Source organism: Myotis brandtii, unplaced genomic scaffold (genome assembly GCF_000412655.1).
Source record: "Myotis brandtii unplaced genomic scaffold, ASM41265v1 scaffold521, whole genome shotgun sequence".
NCBI classification, from domain to species: Eukaryota; Metazoa; Chordata; class Mammalia; order Chiroptera; family Vespertilionidae; genus Myotis; species Myotis brandtii.
The window spans coordinates 4,068,488-4,087,361 of record NW_005369870.1 but is presented as its reverse complement, the minus strand read 5'-3'; the positions used below and the strand labels follow the sequence as shown (position 1 = coordinate 4,087,361).

Genomic DNA, 18,874 nt, shown 5'->3' with positions numbered 1-18,874 from the left:
GACAGAGTTACTATTTTTCTAGCTCTATAAAACAATAGATGTCCACTACACTTATATAGGACTTTTTTGGTTGCATATATCAGAAAACCCGATTCAAACTCACTTAAAGAGGAGAAAATAATTTATTGATTCTTATGACTGAAAAGGTCAGAAGTATGATGGCTTTAGGCTGAGTTTGAGCTAATGGCTCATATGACACTTTCAGGTTTTGGTATCATTCCATCTTTACCTCTGCCTTTCTTCTCAGACAGGCCTGTTCTGTATGGTGGCAGGATGGCCTCCAGTGAAAAACACACACACACACACACACGCACACACACACAGCTGTACTCACTCAGCATCTGAAAGCCTCTTAATTGGCCTGGCTTGGGTCATGTTCAGACCCCTAAACAAAATAGTATATCAAGGTAGAGTATCATATTCCATTTGATCATGCCGAGTCCCCTGCCAGCCCCTAGGATCAGGTATTGTCAACCCCACTGGAACTGCATGGATTACCCTGGGCAGGGTGATTCTCCAAGGAAAATCAGAATGCTGTTACCAGCAAGAGGAGGAGGAACGCATGCTAGTCAGGCAAAAGCAACCGACGTCTATTGCATCCTACTGTTTGTTTTCGGCAGCTGGGGGAGGTGGGAAGCGGAAGTCTGGGTTTGTTATGTAGCCAAGCACCCATGTCAGCCCATGTTCTTTCTTGCAGACGTGAACGTGGCCTTCCAGCAGTCAGCACACAAGGTGTTGCTAGACGATGACAACCTCCTCCCTCTGCTGCACTTGACGATTGAGTACCATGGGAAGGAGCACAAAGGTAGGCATTCTGTTGTACATCTTTCTGTTCCTGCTGCTCATCATCAGTTCTGCTACCTCTGCTTCCACCTACCTCCACAGAAGCCATAGCATTTTGGACCTTAGAAACCAGCTAGTTCACATTTTATAAAAACCTCCTAAGAGAACTTCACACGAACAGTTCCTTGCCTCTGCAAGTCCCCTTTGTGCTTCTGACACTGCGGGCTGAGGGAGCACTCATTTCCTGAATGCTACTCGCCGTTGATCTCTAGTTCTAGATTAAAGTCTAATCTAGACATCCTTCCTCCTCTTCTTGACAGATGCTGCTCAGGCCAGGGACGGGCCTCCCCGGGAAACCTCTCCTCGGGAAGCCCCTGCATCGGGCTGGGCAGCCCTAGGTCTTTCCTACAAAGTGCAATGGCCACTGCACATTCTCTTCACACCTGCTGTCCTGGAAAAGTGAGTATTTCCAAGTTTCTCGCAGGTTGTTAAGACCCACCTTACTTCCAAGGGAAGGAAGCAGGAATAGAATTGGTGGGAGAACAGTAGCCACCCTGTAAATCAGAGGTTTCAACTCAGATGCCTTGAGGGGCTGCACAGAAAACAGTAAGTGAAGCCACTGACCTGAGAAGTGGGGAGTGGTGGGGACTGGAATGAGAGGGAGGGTCAAACCCTTAAAACTATGAAAGGTTCATGTGCGTTTTTAATGCCAAAACAAGCAGTTTGACCCCTGGGACACGCAGTCCCTGCCCCACATGGGCCTGGCCCTGGGTAATCCCTCAGGCTGACCCAGTTCCTCCTTGACTTCTGTGACTATTTATTTACTGGGAAGACTTTCTAAGCTCGAGCGTTTGCTGTGGACTTTAGCCACTGGAGAAGATCACCTCCTTATCCCCAGGGAGAGGCAGTGGGGCAGCCCAGCCCGCTGGGGGTGGAGTGAAGGGGCGTCACTCCAGGTGGGAAGACTCTTGGATCCACCTGGTCTTTACCCTGAGAGCCTGCCAAGTGCTGTTGCTCAGCTTCATCAGGACCTAACATCCCTGAACCAGAGGGAGCCTAGAGCTCTAGAGCAGTGGTTCTCAACCTTCTGGCCCTTTAAATACAGTTCCTCATGTTGTGACCCAACCATAAAATTATTTTCGTTGCTACCTCATAACTGTAATGTTGCTACTGTTATGAATCGTAATGTAAATATCTGATACGCAGGATGGTCTTAGGCGACCCCTGTGAAAGGGTCGTTCGACCGCCAAAGGGGTCGCGACCCACAGGTTGAGAACCGCTGCCTAGAGAAAGGAAGCAGAAGCATATTTGACTGGTGATGGCCTCTGAAATCCATCCCCAAGCCGTTTCAGGAATATCCCAAATCCTGTGACAGGTTCTGCCGCTGGCCCCTGGCCTGGCTGGAGGATGGACGTGGTCATGCTCAGGCTAGTAGGGGAAACAAATGAACAGCAGGGCCTCTCTATTCCTCCCTCTTCCTGTTCACAACCTGCTTTACTTTTGGGTAGAGAAGCTTAGAGTGAGAGATTAGACATAAACTGGAAAAGATAAGGCTTGTTCAGCGGGGGAGATTCTGTGGCAGGTTCAGAGCCCACAGCCCCACGGTCCGCTCACCTCCTCACTTGATATGCCCTTAAAGAAATCAAACTCAGAGGTATTTTTAAACTTCTTATTTTGAAAATCTCCTATGGACTATAGTGAACTCCCATGTACACATATCCAGCTTCAGTAACCAGCAACATTATGGGACTTATTTTGTGTGGGTTTTTTTTGCTGGAGTCTATAAAGCAATCCCAGACATGTCATTCACTGTCATTATGCAATTCAAAAGATGTTTATAAGCACAACCACAATGCCATTATTATACCCAATAAAATTCTCTCTTGTCTGATATCCAGTCCACATTGAAATTCCCCCAATTATCTAAAAAATGTTTTCTATGGTTTACTCAAATCAGAATCCAAACAAGGTGAACTATTTTCAATATGTTGTTCCACTAGAAATAGGTAATTTTTTAAAAAACCAAATGGAATTGGATTGTCTTCTGCACGCCTACCTAGAATAGGTAAATATACGCAGTTCCACCAGAAATCAGCTGCTCATCCCATGTGTCTTCTCCGTACAGGGTTCAGCAATAGGCAGTTAGCCCCTGAGCTTGCTGCAGGGGATCTCAATGAGGGGAGCCCTCAACTTTATCTTCTCTTTGGGCTTCAGGGACAGAGAATCATATTAACCAAAATCCTTGGATCCTAACATACTCTTCCTATGGGTCCTTGAAAGACCAGGGGTTCTTCTTTCTTACACACTCTCACTCACTCACACACACACACACACACACACACTCTCACTCTCACTCACACACTCACTCTCTCTCACACACATACACACACTCTCTCACACACATACTCTCACTCAAACACACACACACACACACACACACACATGCGCATCATAAAACCACTTCCCTGCACAAAAACTAGAACACTGACAATAATTTCCATCTACCTATGTGGTCCTTCCCAGTCCTGCCCTCTTGCCTCCCGCATCCCAAAGCGACCACTATCCTAAATTCCATGTTTTCTATCACATATCTATGTTTAGTTTTATAACATCTAAATATATTCCCCCAAAGTATATACTTTTTCCTATGTAGTTGTTTTAAACACTATAAAAAAGGGTATAAGACTATACTATGTAATTTTTTGAGATTTACCTTTTTATTCAAAATGATAATATTACTGGGAGTCGTTTTGTTGTGTTGTACAGCTGAAGTTCACTTTATGGCTATGTAACAGTCCATCAAATAATTTTATTTGTCCCCATCTCTAGCCATTCTTATTTCCTTCTTGCCTTTTTGGGGAGGGGCAGGTGGCACAAAGTGCTGGGGTCTGTCGAGGGATGGGGCGGGGAGTGAAGTTTTCACCTTGCATAGCCTGGTGTTTCTGTCCCAGGTACAACGTAGTTTTCAAGTACTTACTGAGTGTGCGCCGGGTACAAGCTGAACTGCAGCACTGCTGGGCCCTGCAGATGCAGCGCAAGCACCTCAAATCCAACCAGACCGACGCAGTCAAGTGGCGCCTGAGAAATCACATGGCCTTCCTGGTGGACAATCTTCAGTATTACCTCCAGGTCTGTGCTGACGGAGGAGAAGGAAGGGGTACAAAGAGAAGTCCGGGACGTTGGCAGGAGTTTGGTGAAACACTGGGGTTTGAGAAAATTCACGATTTTATCAATGGGCTTGTTTCTTGGGGGCATTTTTGAGGAAAGTGAAAATAAATGAAAGAAAAAGAGGGGTTAGGGTCCTATCAACAGTGCAGTATTTATTGTTGACCTGGCCATTATTTTTAGTTTGCTGTAACTTCTGGAATCCTGTAGGACATAACCAAGTCAGTCAGTGGAGGGGGTGTGGCAGGAGGGGATTGGGCTGGGGCAGGCAGTCAGGTGGGGAATCTGCCAAGACTGGAGGCTGAAGAATTAGGCAGATAACTTTCTACAAGGCTGGTTCTCTAAGGGTGTCTTTGGTCAGCCTTAAAGTGGTTTCGATAGGAGAAAGATGGGTGGGGGCAGGGAGCTTCTGTGTCTTCCTGTCAGGCATTACTGTCCTTGAGTGCTCAGAATATGCAAGCTGCTGTAATTATTTGTGTAACTGTCTACCAGGTAGATGTGCTGGAGTCTCAGTTCTCACAGCTGCTTCATCAAATCAACTCTACCAGAGACTTTGAAAGCATTCGATTGGCTCACGACCACTTCCTAAGCAATTTGCTGGCTCAGTCCTTTATCTTGTTGAAACCTGTAAGTAGGACTGATTGGTTTTCTCAGACTGCTTCTAGCTTGAATGTCTCCTTAGCCACTTGGAGTTGCCAGGATATGGGACTATCATTAAGTAATTGTTTACCCTCCATTTTTAACAACTTATAAAGCAAAATGAAAGGGAATGTTAAAAGGGAACTTAAATGTCTTTGCATCTCTTAAATATATCATAGGGTGTGGTGAGCAGCTATATATAGATGACAAAATATGGGTTTAACCCTCAGAAGGAAGGATTTCAAGAAATTTAAAAAACCTTTCTGACACCACAGAAAGACCAACAAAAAGCATATAGAAGTTACTTTTCTAGTATTGACTTCTTTTTAGCAAGAGGGGGGAAGGAGGAGAGAGAGAGGTGAACAATGATTTGTTGTCCCACTTATTTATGCATTCACTGGCTGATTCTTGTATGTGCCTTGTCCGAGGATTGAACCTGCAACCTTGGTATTTCAGGATGATGCTCTAACCAACTGAGCCACTGGTCCAAGTTTAGAAATCTTTGGATAAGGATCAATCAGTGTTTGAAAGTTGTTTTCACAGACAACTGGAGTCGTGAGTGTCTCCCTCTCCATGTATATGAGTGTATATATGTACACACACATATGTATGTATGTATGTATGTCTCCTTCAGGGAAGTTATTCTCAACTTTGGATCCACATGGGAACCTGGGAACTTTAAAAAACGAGGCCCAGAGCACTTAAATTAGAGTCCCTGGAGTGGGACCCAGGTACCAGTATTTATTTTTAAAATATTTTTTTCTTGAGTTCAGAGAGGAAGGGAGAGAGAGATAGAAACATCAATGATGAGAGAGAATCACTGATGGGCTGCTTCCTGCAGGCCCCCCCTCTCACCCCGAGGATTGAGTCCACAACCAGGGCATGTGCCCTGACCAGGAATCAAAGTGTGATCTCCTGGTTCATAGGTCGACGCTCAACCACTGAGCCACGCCGGACAGGTGGTACAAATATTTTTTTTAAAGCTCACAAGCTGATTCTAATTCCAGAATTAAAAAAAAAAAAAAAAGATTGAAATGACCTTTTGTAGGTTATACTGTAACGGTTACCCTTTATCTCTGATGTGAGCTGTGCCACACCACAAGCACTGCAGACTCCTCTTTGTCCTGGTTTGGGGCTGTTAATGTTGCTGCACTAAGGGAGTGAGTCATGTAAATACACTCCAAAGGGTTCTGTGAATTGAAAGCCACCAAGAACCACTGTGACAGGTATGCTGTCTTTGTATGGCATGAGTGCATCCTTGGGGAAAGCAGACTCTCAGAGCAGGTAGTCATCACTGAATATTTATTGAGTGCTTACTGTATGCAAGGCACTAGGGATACAAAGAGGTATAAGTCATGGCTCTGCCCTTAAGGAGCTCACAATCTAGTTGGAGAAACAGGACATACATACACACACAAATCAGTAACAACATAGATGGGCTGAACAAACACGAACCGAATAGTACAGATAATATAGAGGAGAGAGAATTAGGGGGTCACTAAAGGCTACAGTAGGAAGGAAGCGCTCCACTGAGGAGCAGGGCCTGGTATTAGGAGAAGAGTGTCCCAGGCACAGGGAGCAACACTGAAAGCCAAGCTCAAGGCAGGAGCACGCACGGTGGGTCCATGAAACGGTGACTGGTTGGTTTAATTGGCTAGTGTGGAGGTTTTGTGCAGGGGCGACTAAGAGAGCAATAGCATCTTTGCCAGGAAGGGGTTTGTTTTACACGTGTTGCGTTTGGAGTAGTTGGCAGGACTTACACATGACATTCTCACTCCTAAGGTCAGATGTGGGAGCATGAGAGTAAGTTAGTTCTTAGATTTTCCAAAATGTTTAATTTCACAGATCTCCTTTTTCCTAATGCCAACCTTGTTTCCTGTATAGGTGTTTCACTGCCTGAATGAAATTCTAGATCTCTGCCATAGCTTCTGCTCGCTGGTCAGTCAGAACCTGGGCCCCCTGGATGAACGTGGGGTCGCCCAGCTACGCATCCTGGTGAAGGTGAGTGGCCTGGCCAGTGGCAGTGGGCAGCCCTGTCCAAAGGATAGAGATGGCTTTGCCAATGGGAACCATATCTTTCCCTTTGAGGCAATAAAGCATTCCCCATACATACACACAGAAATAAATGACAAGATTTACAAATTTAAAACGTTACTGGTTGATTTTGAAGCAGGTAATTTTGTGCTGCCTCGGCATTCAAAAATAGGTCAGCCCTGGATAGTTTATTCAGCCCACCAATAGGCATCGGCTTTGCTCTCACTCTCTCATGGCCAGGCTCCTTACTTCCTTCAACCGACTCTCTATCTCACGGAGATTATAATGATCTCCTGTAACAAAACGCACAGGCTCTCCACAGCCCCAGTACACGACAGAACATATTAATTTGAAGCTGGCTACGAAGTTCCTACTGAGGATGAGAGGACTTCCATAGGAAGTCCGAGTTCTGTGGACTCAGCACTACGAAGGCATTTCAGGAGCTAAGAGAAAGGGGCATGTGGGAAGGCCAGGTGGTGCCATAGAATTCTGAGCAGGGCTTTTCCCAAGGAACAGCCCGTCCCCTCTCCACATGGATAGTTGGTGAGTCAAGAGGAATGGCAACTTGAGTCCTTCTCTCTGCAGGGCTTTAGCCGTCAGTCTTCACTCCTATTCAAGATTCTCTCCAGTGTCCGTAATCATCAAATCAACTCGGATTTGGCTCAACTACTGTTACGACTAGATTATAACAAATACTACACCCAGGCTGGTGGAACTCTGGGCAGGTAGGAACAACCCCTGGGGAACTCAGCGGACTATGTATGTGGCTTTTATAAGACCAGTTGTAGAATTCCAAAGCTGGAAGCAGGCTTTAGCTATTACCTAACCAGGGATGGGGTCGTCTGGCCCGTGGGCCGTATAAGGCCCACAAAATCATTTGGTCTGGCCCTGCCAAGGCATTAGACGTGAGATAAATGTTTGACCAAATATAGCAGGCTAATTTTTAAGCTGATAATTTTGTTTGGCTTGCAAATAATATAAATATCTAAATGGCCCTTGGCAGAAAAAAGGCTTCCCACCCCTGTTCTAATCCATATATCCTCATTTTATAAACAAGGAAACGAAGGCTCAGAGAGAGAGAGGGCTGTGTCTGATCATCTTTAATAATTTTAATGGATATTTCCCAGTGAAAGTCATCATCATAGTAAAAGACTAAACTCCTAGGCTGAGATGGGTTTTAAGTTCTTGGCTAGGTTGTGTATTGCCATGCTGGGAAGCAGCATGGGTTCAGTTCCCAGTTCTGACATTAACTAGCTGTGCAGCTTCCGAGTCTGTGCAAGCAGAGGATCGCCCCTGCTAACTCTAAACTTCTTAAATCTAATACTGCGTTGCAGTGGTTGTTGGTCTCACTCAGGTCTGTCCCATTTTAAAAAGCACTTGATTCTCCTTTCTCTCTCTGAAATGTCAAGCATATTTTCCTAAGCAATTTTAGCAGGAGTCAGAGAAACTTTGAGTTTTAAGATGACATTATCTAGATCACAAGTTACCCTGATTCATATTTCTGTGAAGAAAATCTTAGCAAAGCATGTTTAATGAGGTGTTTCCTTTTTCTCCTTTTTTTCTAGTTTCGGGATGTGAACATTTCTGGTTCACAAACTAAAATAACAAATCCCCGTTGCGTTCCGCCTTTAACAGAAGACTCAAAACCAATATCCCATTCTCTAGCCACTCACCAAATATCTGCAAACTACTGAGATGGCTCTACCTTTCGCCCTAGAAGCGATTACTGAACATTCAAGAGTACAGATCCTTCCCTTGTTCCCATGTGGAAGGGTCTGCCCCCTTTAGGGAGTTCTGAACTTGCCCACAAAGGAGGACATGTGGCATCAACTCTCCCTCTGCTGACCATGCAAGGTCCATTCCATTGAGGACATTTGTCAGATAAGTTCATTTACTGAGCACCTACTATGTGCCTAAGTACTGTTCAAGCTGCAAGAAACACAGCAGAAAGTAATCACATATCAGAAAGTGAAATATTTGTGGCCAGTGTGAAAAAGGAATTATATTTACAAATAGGTCAGCTGCTGGATGTTACCACTGAGCCAGGAAGGCACCAGGTAAGAGAGACTGTTCCATCCTTAAGGATTTTCAAAACTGTGAATCTGAAGAATTTTACCAATAACTTCCAATTATTTCAGACTGGTAAAAGGACAAAACTAGCTATTGACAATGTATTTAAAGTATTGTTTAACAAAGAAAAAGTTCCTTAAAAAAAAAATGAGGTCAAATTGTTAGATTTCACATACTGAAAATTAGAATTATCCCATTTTAGGAGCCCAACCATCACTAGTAATCACTAATATTTATATCATTGTGAATGAAAATAAATATTCATCGAATAATTTCCTTTAAACCAAAAAAGAATGCAGTATTCTGGCTTCAGTTTGTAGCCACTCAGTCTGGTCCTCACATCTTCATCTACCACATACTCTACCACCCTTATTCCCTGCAATTTCAGCTAAAGATGACCTCTTCCACTGCTGCCCCTGGAGCCGGGGCTAGCAGACCATCGCCTGCCGCCTGTTTTTATAAATAAAGCTTTACTGTTACACACCCTCTCCATTCGTTTACCCATGGTCTGTGGTTGCTTTCATGCCATCATGGCAAAGGTGAGTAGCTGTGACACACGAAATGGCCCACAAAACCTAAAATGTTTACTATTTGGCAGAAAAAATATTTTTGGCCCCCATTTTACAGATCGAAGATATCAACAGGGATGATGCTCCGGGTAGGGAAGGAACAACCTCCAGCATCTGTGACGATAGTAATGAAATTTAGTACCTGTGACTAGTACCTATAACGTTTCCAAGTTGTTGTCACTATTTCTCGTGTTGATCCCTGAAGAAAGTCACTGCTCATTCACAGCAATTGGTCCTTTTGCCTTTTAGCTCTGAGAACACAGTACCCACAGGTCAGTTTGCTGAGTGCAACTCTAAGAAGACAGATATTTTTTAATTGCCAGGAAACTCAGAACTATGCTGAATTTCACTCAACTTTTGGCACAACTATTAACCTGGACCTACTGTAAAATTTATTTTTTAGATATAGTGAATTTTAGACATCCCAGGATGACCTTTTGACAGTGAAGCTACAGAAAACTTAAAAGTCACTCCTTGCTATTTTCCTTGCCTGGCTGTCCTCCTACAGTGAACAAGCTTATTGAAAACCACAGAGAAGGTACTGTTTGTCTTACTGCTTCTTCTGAGATTAAGCTCAAAGAAGTGGATGAAGAAATCCCAGTTACTACAACCAAAGAGATTCAACATTTATTTTATCATAAAAGTCCAGCAAATAAAACTATATACAAGATCCATGCAAAGAATCCAATTACACACAAGACACATTTAAAACCTTGTTAAAACACAATCTCCACAACAGCAAGGAATAAAACCGGTAAGACCAAGTATCCTTAGTGAGAAATATAATCGTGTTTATATTTTGGATGCTGCTTGAATCCAATTCTCTCCCCCACAATGAGGCACTGGATCACCCACTCTTGTGACACCACCGGTAGCTGCAATGCCTCCGCACACTTCAGCACCGAGGCCGGGCACGAGGGGTCCGTCACCACCACGTCAAAGACCCCTAAAGCGATATCTGCAGGAAGCAGGGGAAGGTGAACAAGGAAAGGAGACTCAATTTAACCCTCCATTAAAAAGCCAGATGTGCCCAAACTAAAACCCTGTATGTCAAACACAGCGTGCTACTGATCACAACCAAATGTGAAGTTATCCCTGAATGCAGACCTTACAGAAACGTTTAGCAAATGCACCACTGGACACCAATCGGAGCACGCACAGCCCAGTGCTTCACTCATGTTGGCTCACCCCTTGAAGGTGGTGCTTTGCTTCTCTTAGGTTAACCTTACCCGTGTAGCTATCATCAGGACTGAGACAGACCACAAGGCTTCACTGCTATGGGTCTAAGGATATCCTTGGAGCAACAACCACACACACATTCTTTCCAGGTACCTTTGTTGTGGGCACTTGAATGGTGCTGCTTCACAGAGGCTGCCCCCCCGGTCATGAGGATCTCAGACCAGAGCTCCAGGAAGTTCTGCTGTTGGTCTGAAACCAGGAGTACCTTCAGATTCTGGAAAGGGTTTTCTCGGGGTTGCCTATGAAGGAGGCAGAGACACAGCACCTTGGAATTGGAAGGAGTCTTCGCATGATAGATAATAACAACAGCCCTTCTACGAAGGGACTGAGGTACATCTGGATGCTTTAGAAACCCCTGCATCTGGGCACCACACTCCTTCCCTCTTTCTGTGAACAATTCTCTGGGATTGTGGTCTTCTAATCCACCCCTTCCATTTCCATGTTTGTCCTGGGCCCAGGAATAAGCCAAATCATGCTCCTAAGCCTACTTTTTAAAAATTTTTTTATTGATTTCAGAAAGGAAGGGAGAAGGAGAGACAGAAACATCAATGATGAAACAAAGTCATTGATCGGCTGCCTCCACGCCCCCCACTGGGGAACGAGCCCGCAACCTGGGTATGTGCCCTTGACCAGAATCAAATCCAGGACCCTTCAGTCTGCAGGCCAATGCTCTATCCACTGAGCCAAACCAGCTATGACCTAAGCCTACTAGTACATTTTTAAGTGCCTTACTTAAAACTTAGTCCCCTAACCTTATAGGTTGAGAATATTGAACCGACATGGAAATGCTCACACATTTTCAAAAGGTCTCTAAACAGTGTACCCTAAGGAAGTAAACTAGGTGAACTGCTTAAGTAATCTCAAACCTATTCAAAGTCTGTAATTTATCGTGTGATCATTCCAGTTTCTAGAAATATTTACTCTCTAGATTCTTGTCCTCCCGAAGCTGTTGCCTTCCTTTCCACCATTCTAGGTGGGCTCTTAAATACTCACCAATCCAGAATTTTCTGCTCCTCAAGGCTGTACCCAGCTGGCAGCAGATAATTGCGGTAATTCTGAAGCTGGTTGGCATGGCAACTGTCATGGACCCAGACATGAGACACACAAGGAATCCCACTGGCAAGGCACAGGAAGTACTTCCGGGTTCGACAATGCTGATCGGCAATCAGGAGACACTGGTAAGCCGTGTTACACTGGAAGAAAAGGAGAAGAACTGATGGGTCTGGTGATGTCTATGCAAAGCCCCCAAACAGTCCATGTCATGGAGAACAGATCTGAACACCCAATACAGCTGCCCTTGACCAACATGGGTTTGAATGGCATGGGTCCACTTACGGATTTTTTCAATTGACCCACACAGTTCAAATCCGTGTTCAAAGGTCAACTCTGCTCTTGGGAATCCAGGGGGAGGATTCGACTGGTTACATGTACGTTTTCCACTGCGTGAAAGGTCAGCCCCCTGTAACCCCATATGGTTCAAGGATCCAAATTATGATTGAGCCTGTCCTGCCCAAGGTCTCTCCTCAATGAAAGGCCCAGGGGCTCTCCTTGCCTCACCTGCAGCTTTCTGGGGGCCTAAATCCTGAAGGGACAACCTAACTCCATGTATCCAGCATTTCAGGCAAAGGATCAGAAACATTGTAACAAGGATTTCTATTAAACACAAATTTTAATCTGCTTTGTCCCAACAGATTAACCCAAGACTCTAACTTCTCTTCCTTGTACACAGTAAAAATTCTATTTTATGCAACAACCTTTTGGCCGTTTCCCAGTTCCTGAAATCTCTGGCTACTGTCCCTCCTGGGCCTCTTCTCAGTGCAGCAGGTGCTCTCCATCACTGCGCCCTGGGAAGCTTCACAAAGAAACTCCTCACCTGAGCTTCATTGAAGTCTTCGAGAATATAGCCAGCTCCTGCCCGAAGCTGGGATTCTGTGTACTGCTTGTTGAAAGGAGGAATTTCTAAAAATTCTATATATAAAAACAAACAGACAACCAAGATAACAATTACTACTAGTTGGTTTCTTATTTGCTACTTTATGCCTGCCTCTTACTGCCCCCTCTGCCTCCCCAGCTATCTCCAGAGCACTATATCCCAAAGACGGCTCAAGGGCTTCCCCATGGCTCAGAAAGAGATCTGTCTTGAGGCCCATAAAGTGCTGCCAAAAGGACAACAGGAGGGGCAGGGAAGATGAGAACGGAGGTAGGTCCCAGACCTACAAACATCGAGCATTTCTGCACCGAGACAGAGTCATCAGACTGTTGATGGGGGATGGACGCAATCACTTCCCGTAGTGACACGTTCCAGTGTGAGTAACCTCACCATCAGGAAGCTCTTCCTCATGTCTGCCCTATGTCTCCTTCAAACTACGCCCGTTGTCCTAATTCTGCCTTTGGTGGAGAATAGCTAGTTAGCACTTCTTATAACAAAGCCTTCCAATTCTCCCTTCAGCTGTTTTACCCCTTGTGCACTAAAACACTGATGAACCAGAATGCTCAAAGTAGGGTTTTTAAAATTTAAAAGATTAAGTGAAGATTAGCCGAAAATCCTGTTCAACCTTTTTATTGAAAACTATCTACCTTTGATGATCTTGAAGTACCTCAGGACACTGAACATCAATGACTGCTCTACAGTCTTGAGGGTGAAGTAGAAGTTATGAGAGATGAGGCTGAAGTTGTAATGACCCTAGGCAATTAGAAATCGCTTCTTTTGACCAAATATCTAATTTGAGCTTGTTTTCTTGTCATCTGCTCCTCTCATATATAAATAACACATTAAAAAAAAAGAAAAAAGCAAGACATTAGAGATTTTAGTTAATTCGGGTTTCTGTGAAATTAAGTGCCAACATACTTATCACAAATAAAAACCCCAACCAAATGCATAGAAGTTCAATGCCAAGACCATTCCCCTTCCCAGCAGACCCCTGCAGCGATGGCTCCCCCTCAGGTGCCCGCCCTGCCTGCTGGAGCTCCCCAAACTCGGGCCTCTACACCTTGAGTAGGTCTGATTGGCCAGCCTATTCACTTTTATTGCTCTTTTCTTGATTCAGCATTCTCCACATTTTTCTCAAAATGAAAGAATACTGGAAATTCTAAAAGGAGTACTTCTCAGCTTTGTCACTGTCCTTTGACCCATCGGAATATATCATGTCACATTTTCAGTGCCAACCACTCCACTGCCGAGTCCCCGCGGAGGTCCTTTACTTTTCTCAGGACTTCTGTTTTACGTCTGCTTAACCCAGCACTGTGTCTAGCCTTGACCTGTTTAATTACCACTCGTATTTCCTTGCATTTGTGTGATCAAATATTACCTAGGTCTAGGCAGTCCATTTTTCTAATGTTTCTGAATTCGTTTGGATTTAAGTGACCCTGCCCAACCAGAGGCTAAAATGAATAGGTTTTTAATCCCCTCATTTAAATCAAGGATAAAGATTCTAAATAAAACCAACTCGAGTCACACCCTGTGGCTGATGGGTCCCCAATGGAATGCCACCTACCAAGACAGGGTTCAATGTTCTTAGCTATTTAATAAATGTCTCAAGTTAAATTCAAATATTTTACTGAGCTCCTGGCATCAAAGAGATTCCCATTTATTTGCAAAACATATCACATAGTTTTTTGAAAACTACTACAGAGGGTCATTTTAGTGCAGGTGTCTCTAGGCTTCTTGAGATTGAGGAACCTCTAGACATTCTGTTATGCCAAAAAGATCAAGGGTTTTGGTACAGGTGGGGGAATGTCCAAGGATGAAAGAGCAACATAAAGCAGACATTTGCACCATGACCACAATTTCCATGAGAAACCTGGCGATCCCTCTAAAAAACTGTCCAAATTCCTCCTCATTTACACAAGGCCTCCCTCTCCTCACTCTTGGTTACAGGATGGGATTAAAAACATTTGCTGTCCCAGCAAGGGAGAATAGAAGGGGTTTTTATGGGTTGAGTTTATAAGATCTCACACAGGCTCACAGGTTTTTAAGGAACTGGACAGTCGCAATTCATACCAAAACTAGCTTTCTTGACCATGATATACCAACAAATAAAACATCTACAAAGCTGCCTTGTGAAGTCCTGGTCCAGGGAAGGGTTGAGGAGTGTGTTGGAGAATAAAAACTAAAGTCCAGTAATATTGTGAAAGCAAAATAAAGCAAGACCACAAACACTTTTGATGCCATGACAAACCTCTTCTCAGAATCCTCAAGGGACTTATGATCCAAGTAAAACCACATTCTTGGCTAGGAAAGTCCTCACACACCTTATCTCCCATTGTACCTACCTGACTTCTGTCTGACAAACGAGGCTTAGTATATACTTAACCTTGAAACTCCCACACCTGACAGCCTATACACTGACGACTCTGTTTAAGCACCTTCCAGAGCATAAACCTTAACTGCAACTTCCTGACCACCCTTCCCACGTCCCTGTGCAGAGCCCACGCGGCTGCAGTTGCTAAGACACAGTTTTGGTTAATTAGGAAAGAGTCACCCACACACCTGAAATGCCAACCATCACAAACCTGCAGTGGTGCTATCTCACCATCACCAGGTTCCCTAATTTGATTCCCTTTTGTAAGACTCAACATTAGCCAGAACTTGAACCTTTAGAAAACATCATTCCACTTGGACCTTGAGCTTTCACAGCTACATTCAGATACTGCCGCCAATTACTTACATTAAGTTATATACATTTGTACCTGTCCATTTCCTCTCCTAGATCACACACAGACAGTTGAAATAACTTTACCTCTCCCCACTGAAGCCTTCACTCCAACCCTAAGTAGCAGACAACACAGAAATACAACGTACTGATTTAGTTTAAGGTTGAAGAGAGGAAGAGGAGTTGAAAGGCCTAGAAGCAGTTTCTCTGAAGTCACCCGGGGCCCTGGGCACCCCATATTCCCAGTCTTACACAGACCTCAAGAAATGAACTTGCCCCCATGTGGGTTTCCTCTGGCAGTTGTCCCTAGAACACAGACGGGGATCCAGAAGCCTGTCTTGGATGACTGTAGTGGATAGAATGAACACTGGGTTCTAGTCCCAAACCTACCATTATTGTGGACAGAAAGCAGTTATTTAACCTCCAAGCTTGTTTCCTCATCTGTAAAACAGATGAAAAGATCTATCTCCCATCTGCCTAACAGGAATTGTTTTGAGAAACCACTTACTAAGGAGAATTTTGTGAAAATAGTCTATAAACCAAGAATCAGGGTTATATTAATTTTTCCTGACCAAGGCCCCAGTTGCCAATTGTCCTGCCTCCTCTACAGACGGCTGGGGACCACCAGGCACATAACGTGAATGGAAATGAGGAGGTGCAGGTGGCAGAGCCCCCAGGTCTCCCTAGGGCCTTACCTTCCTCTTCCTCACTGCTTCCTGAAGGACCGTCTGGCAGTTTGGAGCGACTGGCCAGCTTGTCGCTTGTGGTGGCCATGGTAAGGAGAAAGGCATAGCCTAGGAACAAGGTCTTGTTGAGAGGCAAAGGCCCTCTGTGCTCGTCCAGGGTGGAGGGCTCCCCCATGTTGTCTCCACTCTCACAGGGGCTCACGAACTCTCCTGCCCCCACCGCACCTGAGAGAGACAGAGGCAGAGTTACAAATGGATATAAACCATGGCCAGGGCATGACGGGTGGGTAGGAATGCCCTGATGAACTTTTCACCAAAGACCATTCATTCCTATGGCCAACAACCTAGAACAAAACTCAGCATGCAAAACTTACTTATATATTTTACACAGTCGTGACAATGTATACATTGTTTTCATAAATGAATCCACTTTTTTATTACCAAGAAATGTCCCCAAAAGATAAACCCTGATGTCACCAAAACGGTGCATAGAATACTTGGTAGTGAATGTATTTTTTACACGTTGATGGAGCCACATCAAAACAGCCTGCTTCAACTGTGCCAGTTTCCAACACCTGGGGGGAGGGAAGTGACCCAGCCAGTGCAGGACTCCCGGAACACCCATGCTCCGAGTGCACCCAATAAATCCTTGAAGAAAATGAGTACCTGACTTGGAGAAGCTGAATCGTAGGCTCATTAGGAGGCTAAGATGACAGACAGGTCATGCCTCCCTAAAATAAAACCAGCAGCAAGAGCACAGGGTGACGGAGCACGTATGAGCCTGGACTTCAAAGCCAGCTGGCCTGCGTCTGAACTCTGGATCACCTCGGAAGACTTCTCTGTGCCTCAGGTGCTTTAACTGGAAGGGGAACGCTAGCGCCTGCCCCTCATGGGGATGCTATGAGGTGATATGTATGCAGCACTGCGCCCCTGCTTCACACACCCTGAAGCTCAGCAGAGGTGTTAACAGATGCGGAGGTGACACAACTCAAATACACAGGAAGCAAAAGCAGCTCTGCTGCCAGGACCATGAACCCACCATCAACTTCCTCCTCTGCGGACTGAGCTCCCTCCGGGCAGGCGCTGAGGCCTGGACCTCTGCCTCCCGCACCCCACAGAGGCTGGGCTGCCTCCCAGCAGAGGCCCAGTCAGCAGCAGCCGGGTGAACTCTGTCAATAAGAAGCATGAAGGGCTGAAGCGGGTTGTCTGAGGGACCGTCGGGAGAGGGGAGATGCAGGCCTGAGGGCCTGAAGGTGAGAAGGGAGCAGCTGCCAGAGGTAGAAGATGGTGCCGGGAAAGGAAGAGATCAGACCGAAGACTGATGTCAACCTTTTTGAAGAGGTGAAATGTCACCTATTTTGAATCTGCTTAAAACTCAGTATTTCTCCTTTCCCTCCTAGAACCTACAGAGAAGTCAACGGATGTTTCCGATCAAGACTGTCTCTATCCACCCCCACTGCACTCTGCTGGGAAGTGGGGGAGGGGATGCAGAAAGCTGTCTGAGGGGCACCCGTGGGCTGGTGAGGGCCTCCAACTCTGGAGCCAGGACAGAGGAGACAGTGCCTCCCATCCAGCTCCCTCTCTGCAGCAGCTGGCCTGGCACTGGGCCACGGTCTGAGGGAGGAGGGAGGAGGCCGGGGAGCCTCACCAGGTTTCACAGCGGCAGACTTCCGGCCTCGCTTGGCAGGGGACCGGTCCTCTTCAGAGGTGATGAGTTTCCTTTTGCCCGAGACAGCTCCGGCAGAGGCACGCGGGCTTTCCGTGACCTTCCGGGTCGGGGTCGTGCTGCTGCTGCTGGAGGCAGTGTGGGTGGCTGGGGAGCTGATGTTGCTGCGCCGTTTCCGTTTCCCTTCCACCAAATTATCTGTGACAGGATAAGCCAAAGGTCGGTCAACTTCTCCATCTAAGGCCTGAGCTCCAAGAAGATGGGCAGAGCCTGACTCAGACACCGCCGTGACCTTTCACCAGCCTCCCCCGGGGCAGAGGCCTTTCAAGGCCACCATCCTTCCTGTTTCCATCTCTGCCATGACTGACACGTGTGTGTTCCCCAACAGAACTGGGGGGCCAGCACAACCTGACGACTGACCATTCGGTCCTGGGACGGAAATAAAGACAGGCAGTGGCTCCAGAAAAGGACGGCTCGGCGCCATGGCATCAGCCACAGGGGACAGTAAGGCCTATGGGAGATTGCTGGATGCTCCAGAAGCCACTCCTCCCACACACAGGAGCCCAGAGGCACGGGTCTCACCTAAGCTGATATCTGCTGCCTTGGTGAGCGGCGTCACGGCCTCGTAAGGGCCAAGGCCATACTGCTCCCTCAGTCTGTTTCCTTGCTCCAAGGACAGGATGACAGCCATGCGCTTGTACCACTTCCTCTGGCCTTCTTTCTCAATGCTGTAGTACAGCTCTCCAGACTCCTTCCTGTGCCCTTTCACCACGCCTGGGCGAGGAAAACATGAAGAAGCTGGCTGTTGTTTTCGGCTGCCCAGCACCCCTCACCAAGGCCTTGCTTCGCAGAACAGGCTAAGTACGGGAATCAGGTGATCCAACAGTGGGCTGAAGTTACGCTTTAACAAAATCCCAGTTGTCAATCTCAAATCCCACCACTTAGGACATATGTAGCTAGGACCCTGACATCGGGACGTGGAAAGTTTCCCAGCAGAAGGAACCCTTTAGTTATGAAATAAAGCTTCCTAGCCCTGGTGAGGCTCATTTAGATGGAGCGTCGTCCCGTGCACCAAAGGGTGGTGGGTTCAATCCCTGGTCAGGGCACATACGGGAGGCAACAGATGGATGTTTCTCTCTCACATTAATGTTTCTCTCTCTCCTTCTCCCTTCCTCTCTCTCTCTAGTGGAAAAACATGTCCTCAGGTGAAGATAAATTAAATCTTCCTAAAGCCTGCCTTCATGGTTTGTAGGTGTTTAAATGGTTTTTGAAATGAAATGGCATGTGGTTTCTTAATTATCCCATTATAGCCTACTAATTCTTGGCTTCTTTCAAGGCTGAGTAATCATTCTTAAGCTATAGGTGAAAGAT

General features: G+C 45.8%; 2 protein-coding genes across 7 annotated transcripts in view; one reads left to right on the top strand and one right to left on the bottom strand.

Annotated features, from left to right (window-relative positions):
- TUBGCP4 (tubulin, gamma complex associated protein 4) overlaps positions 1-9,179 on the top strand; it is a 49,976-nt gene extending 40,797 nt beyond the window's left edge. For all 3 annotated transcript variants that reach the window (XM_014548746.1, XM_005877558.2, XM_014548747.1), the window contains 7 exons: positions 698-805; positions 1,104-1,242; positions 3,735-3,912; positions 4,441-4,575; positions 6,472-6,588; positions 7,207-7,346; positions 8,187-9,179. In XM_014548746.1, the coding sequence (XP_014404232.1) occupies positions 698-805; positions 1,104-1,242; positions 3,735-3,912; positions 4,441-4,575; positions 6,472-6,588; positions 7,207-7,346; positions 8,187-8,199 (830 nt within the window). In that variant the 3' untranslated portion in view covers positions 8,200-9,179. The remainder of the gene's footprint in view (positions 1-697; positions 806-1,103; positions 1,243-3,734; positions 3,913-4,440; positions 4,576-6,471; positions 6,589-7,206; positions 7,347-8,186) is intronic.
- Positions 9,180-9,861: 682 nt separating this feature from the next.
- TP53BP1 (tumor protein p53 binding protein 1) overlaps positions 9,862-18,874 on the bottom strand; it is a 96,569-nt gene continuing 87,556 nt past the window's right edge. For 3 of the 4 annotated variants that reach the window (XM_005877546.2, XM_005877544.2, XM_005877543.2), the window contains 7 exons: positions 18,086-18,277; positions 17,486-17,701; positions 15,847-16,062; positions 12,373-12,467; positions 11,493-11,692; positions 10,593-10,738; positions 9,862-10,218 (listed from right to left, as the gene is read on the bottom strand). In XM_005877546.2, the coding sequence (XP_005877608.1) occupies positions 10,031-10,218; positions 10,593-10,738; positions 11,493-11,692; positions 12,373-12,467; positions 15,847-16,062; positions 17,486-17,701; positions 18,086-18,277 (1,253 nt within the window). In that variant the 3' untranslated portion in view covers positions 9,862-10,030. Of the gene's footprint in view, positions 10,219-10,592; positions 10,739-11,492; positions 11,693-12,372; positions 12,468-13,125; positions 13,245-15,846; positions 16,063-17,485; positions 17,702-18,085; positions 18,278-18,874 lie in introns of those variants that run through there. The other variant, XM_014548735.1, reaches the window with a different exon arrangement.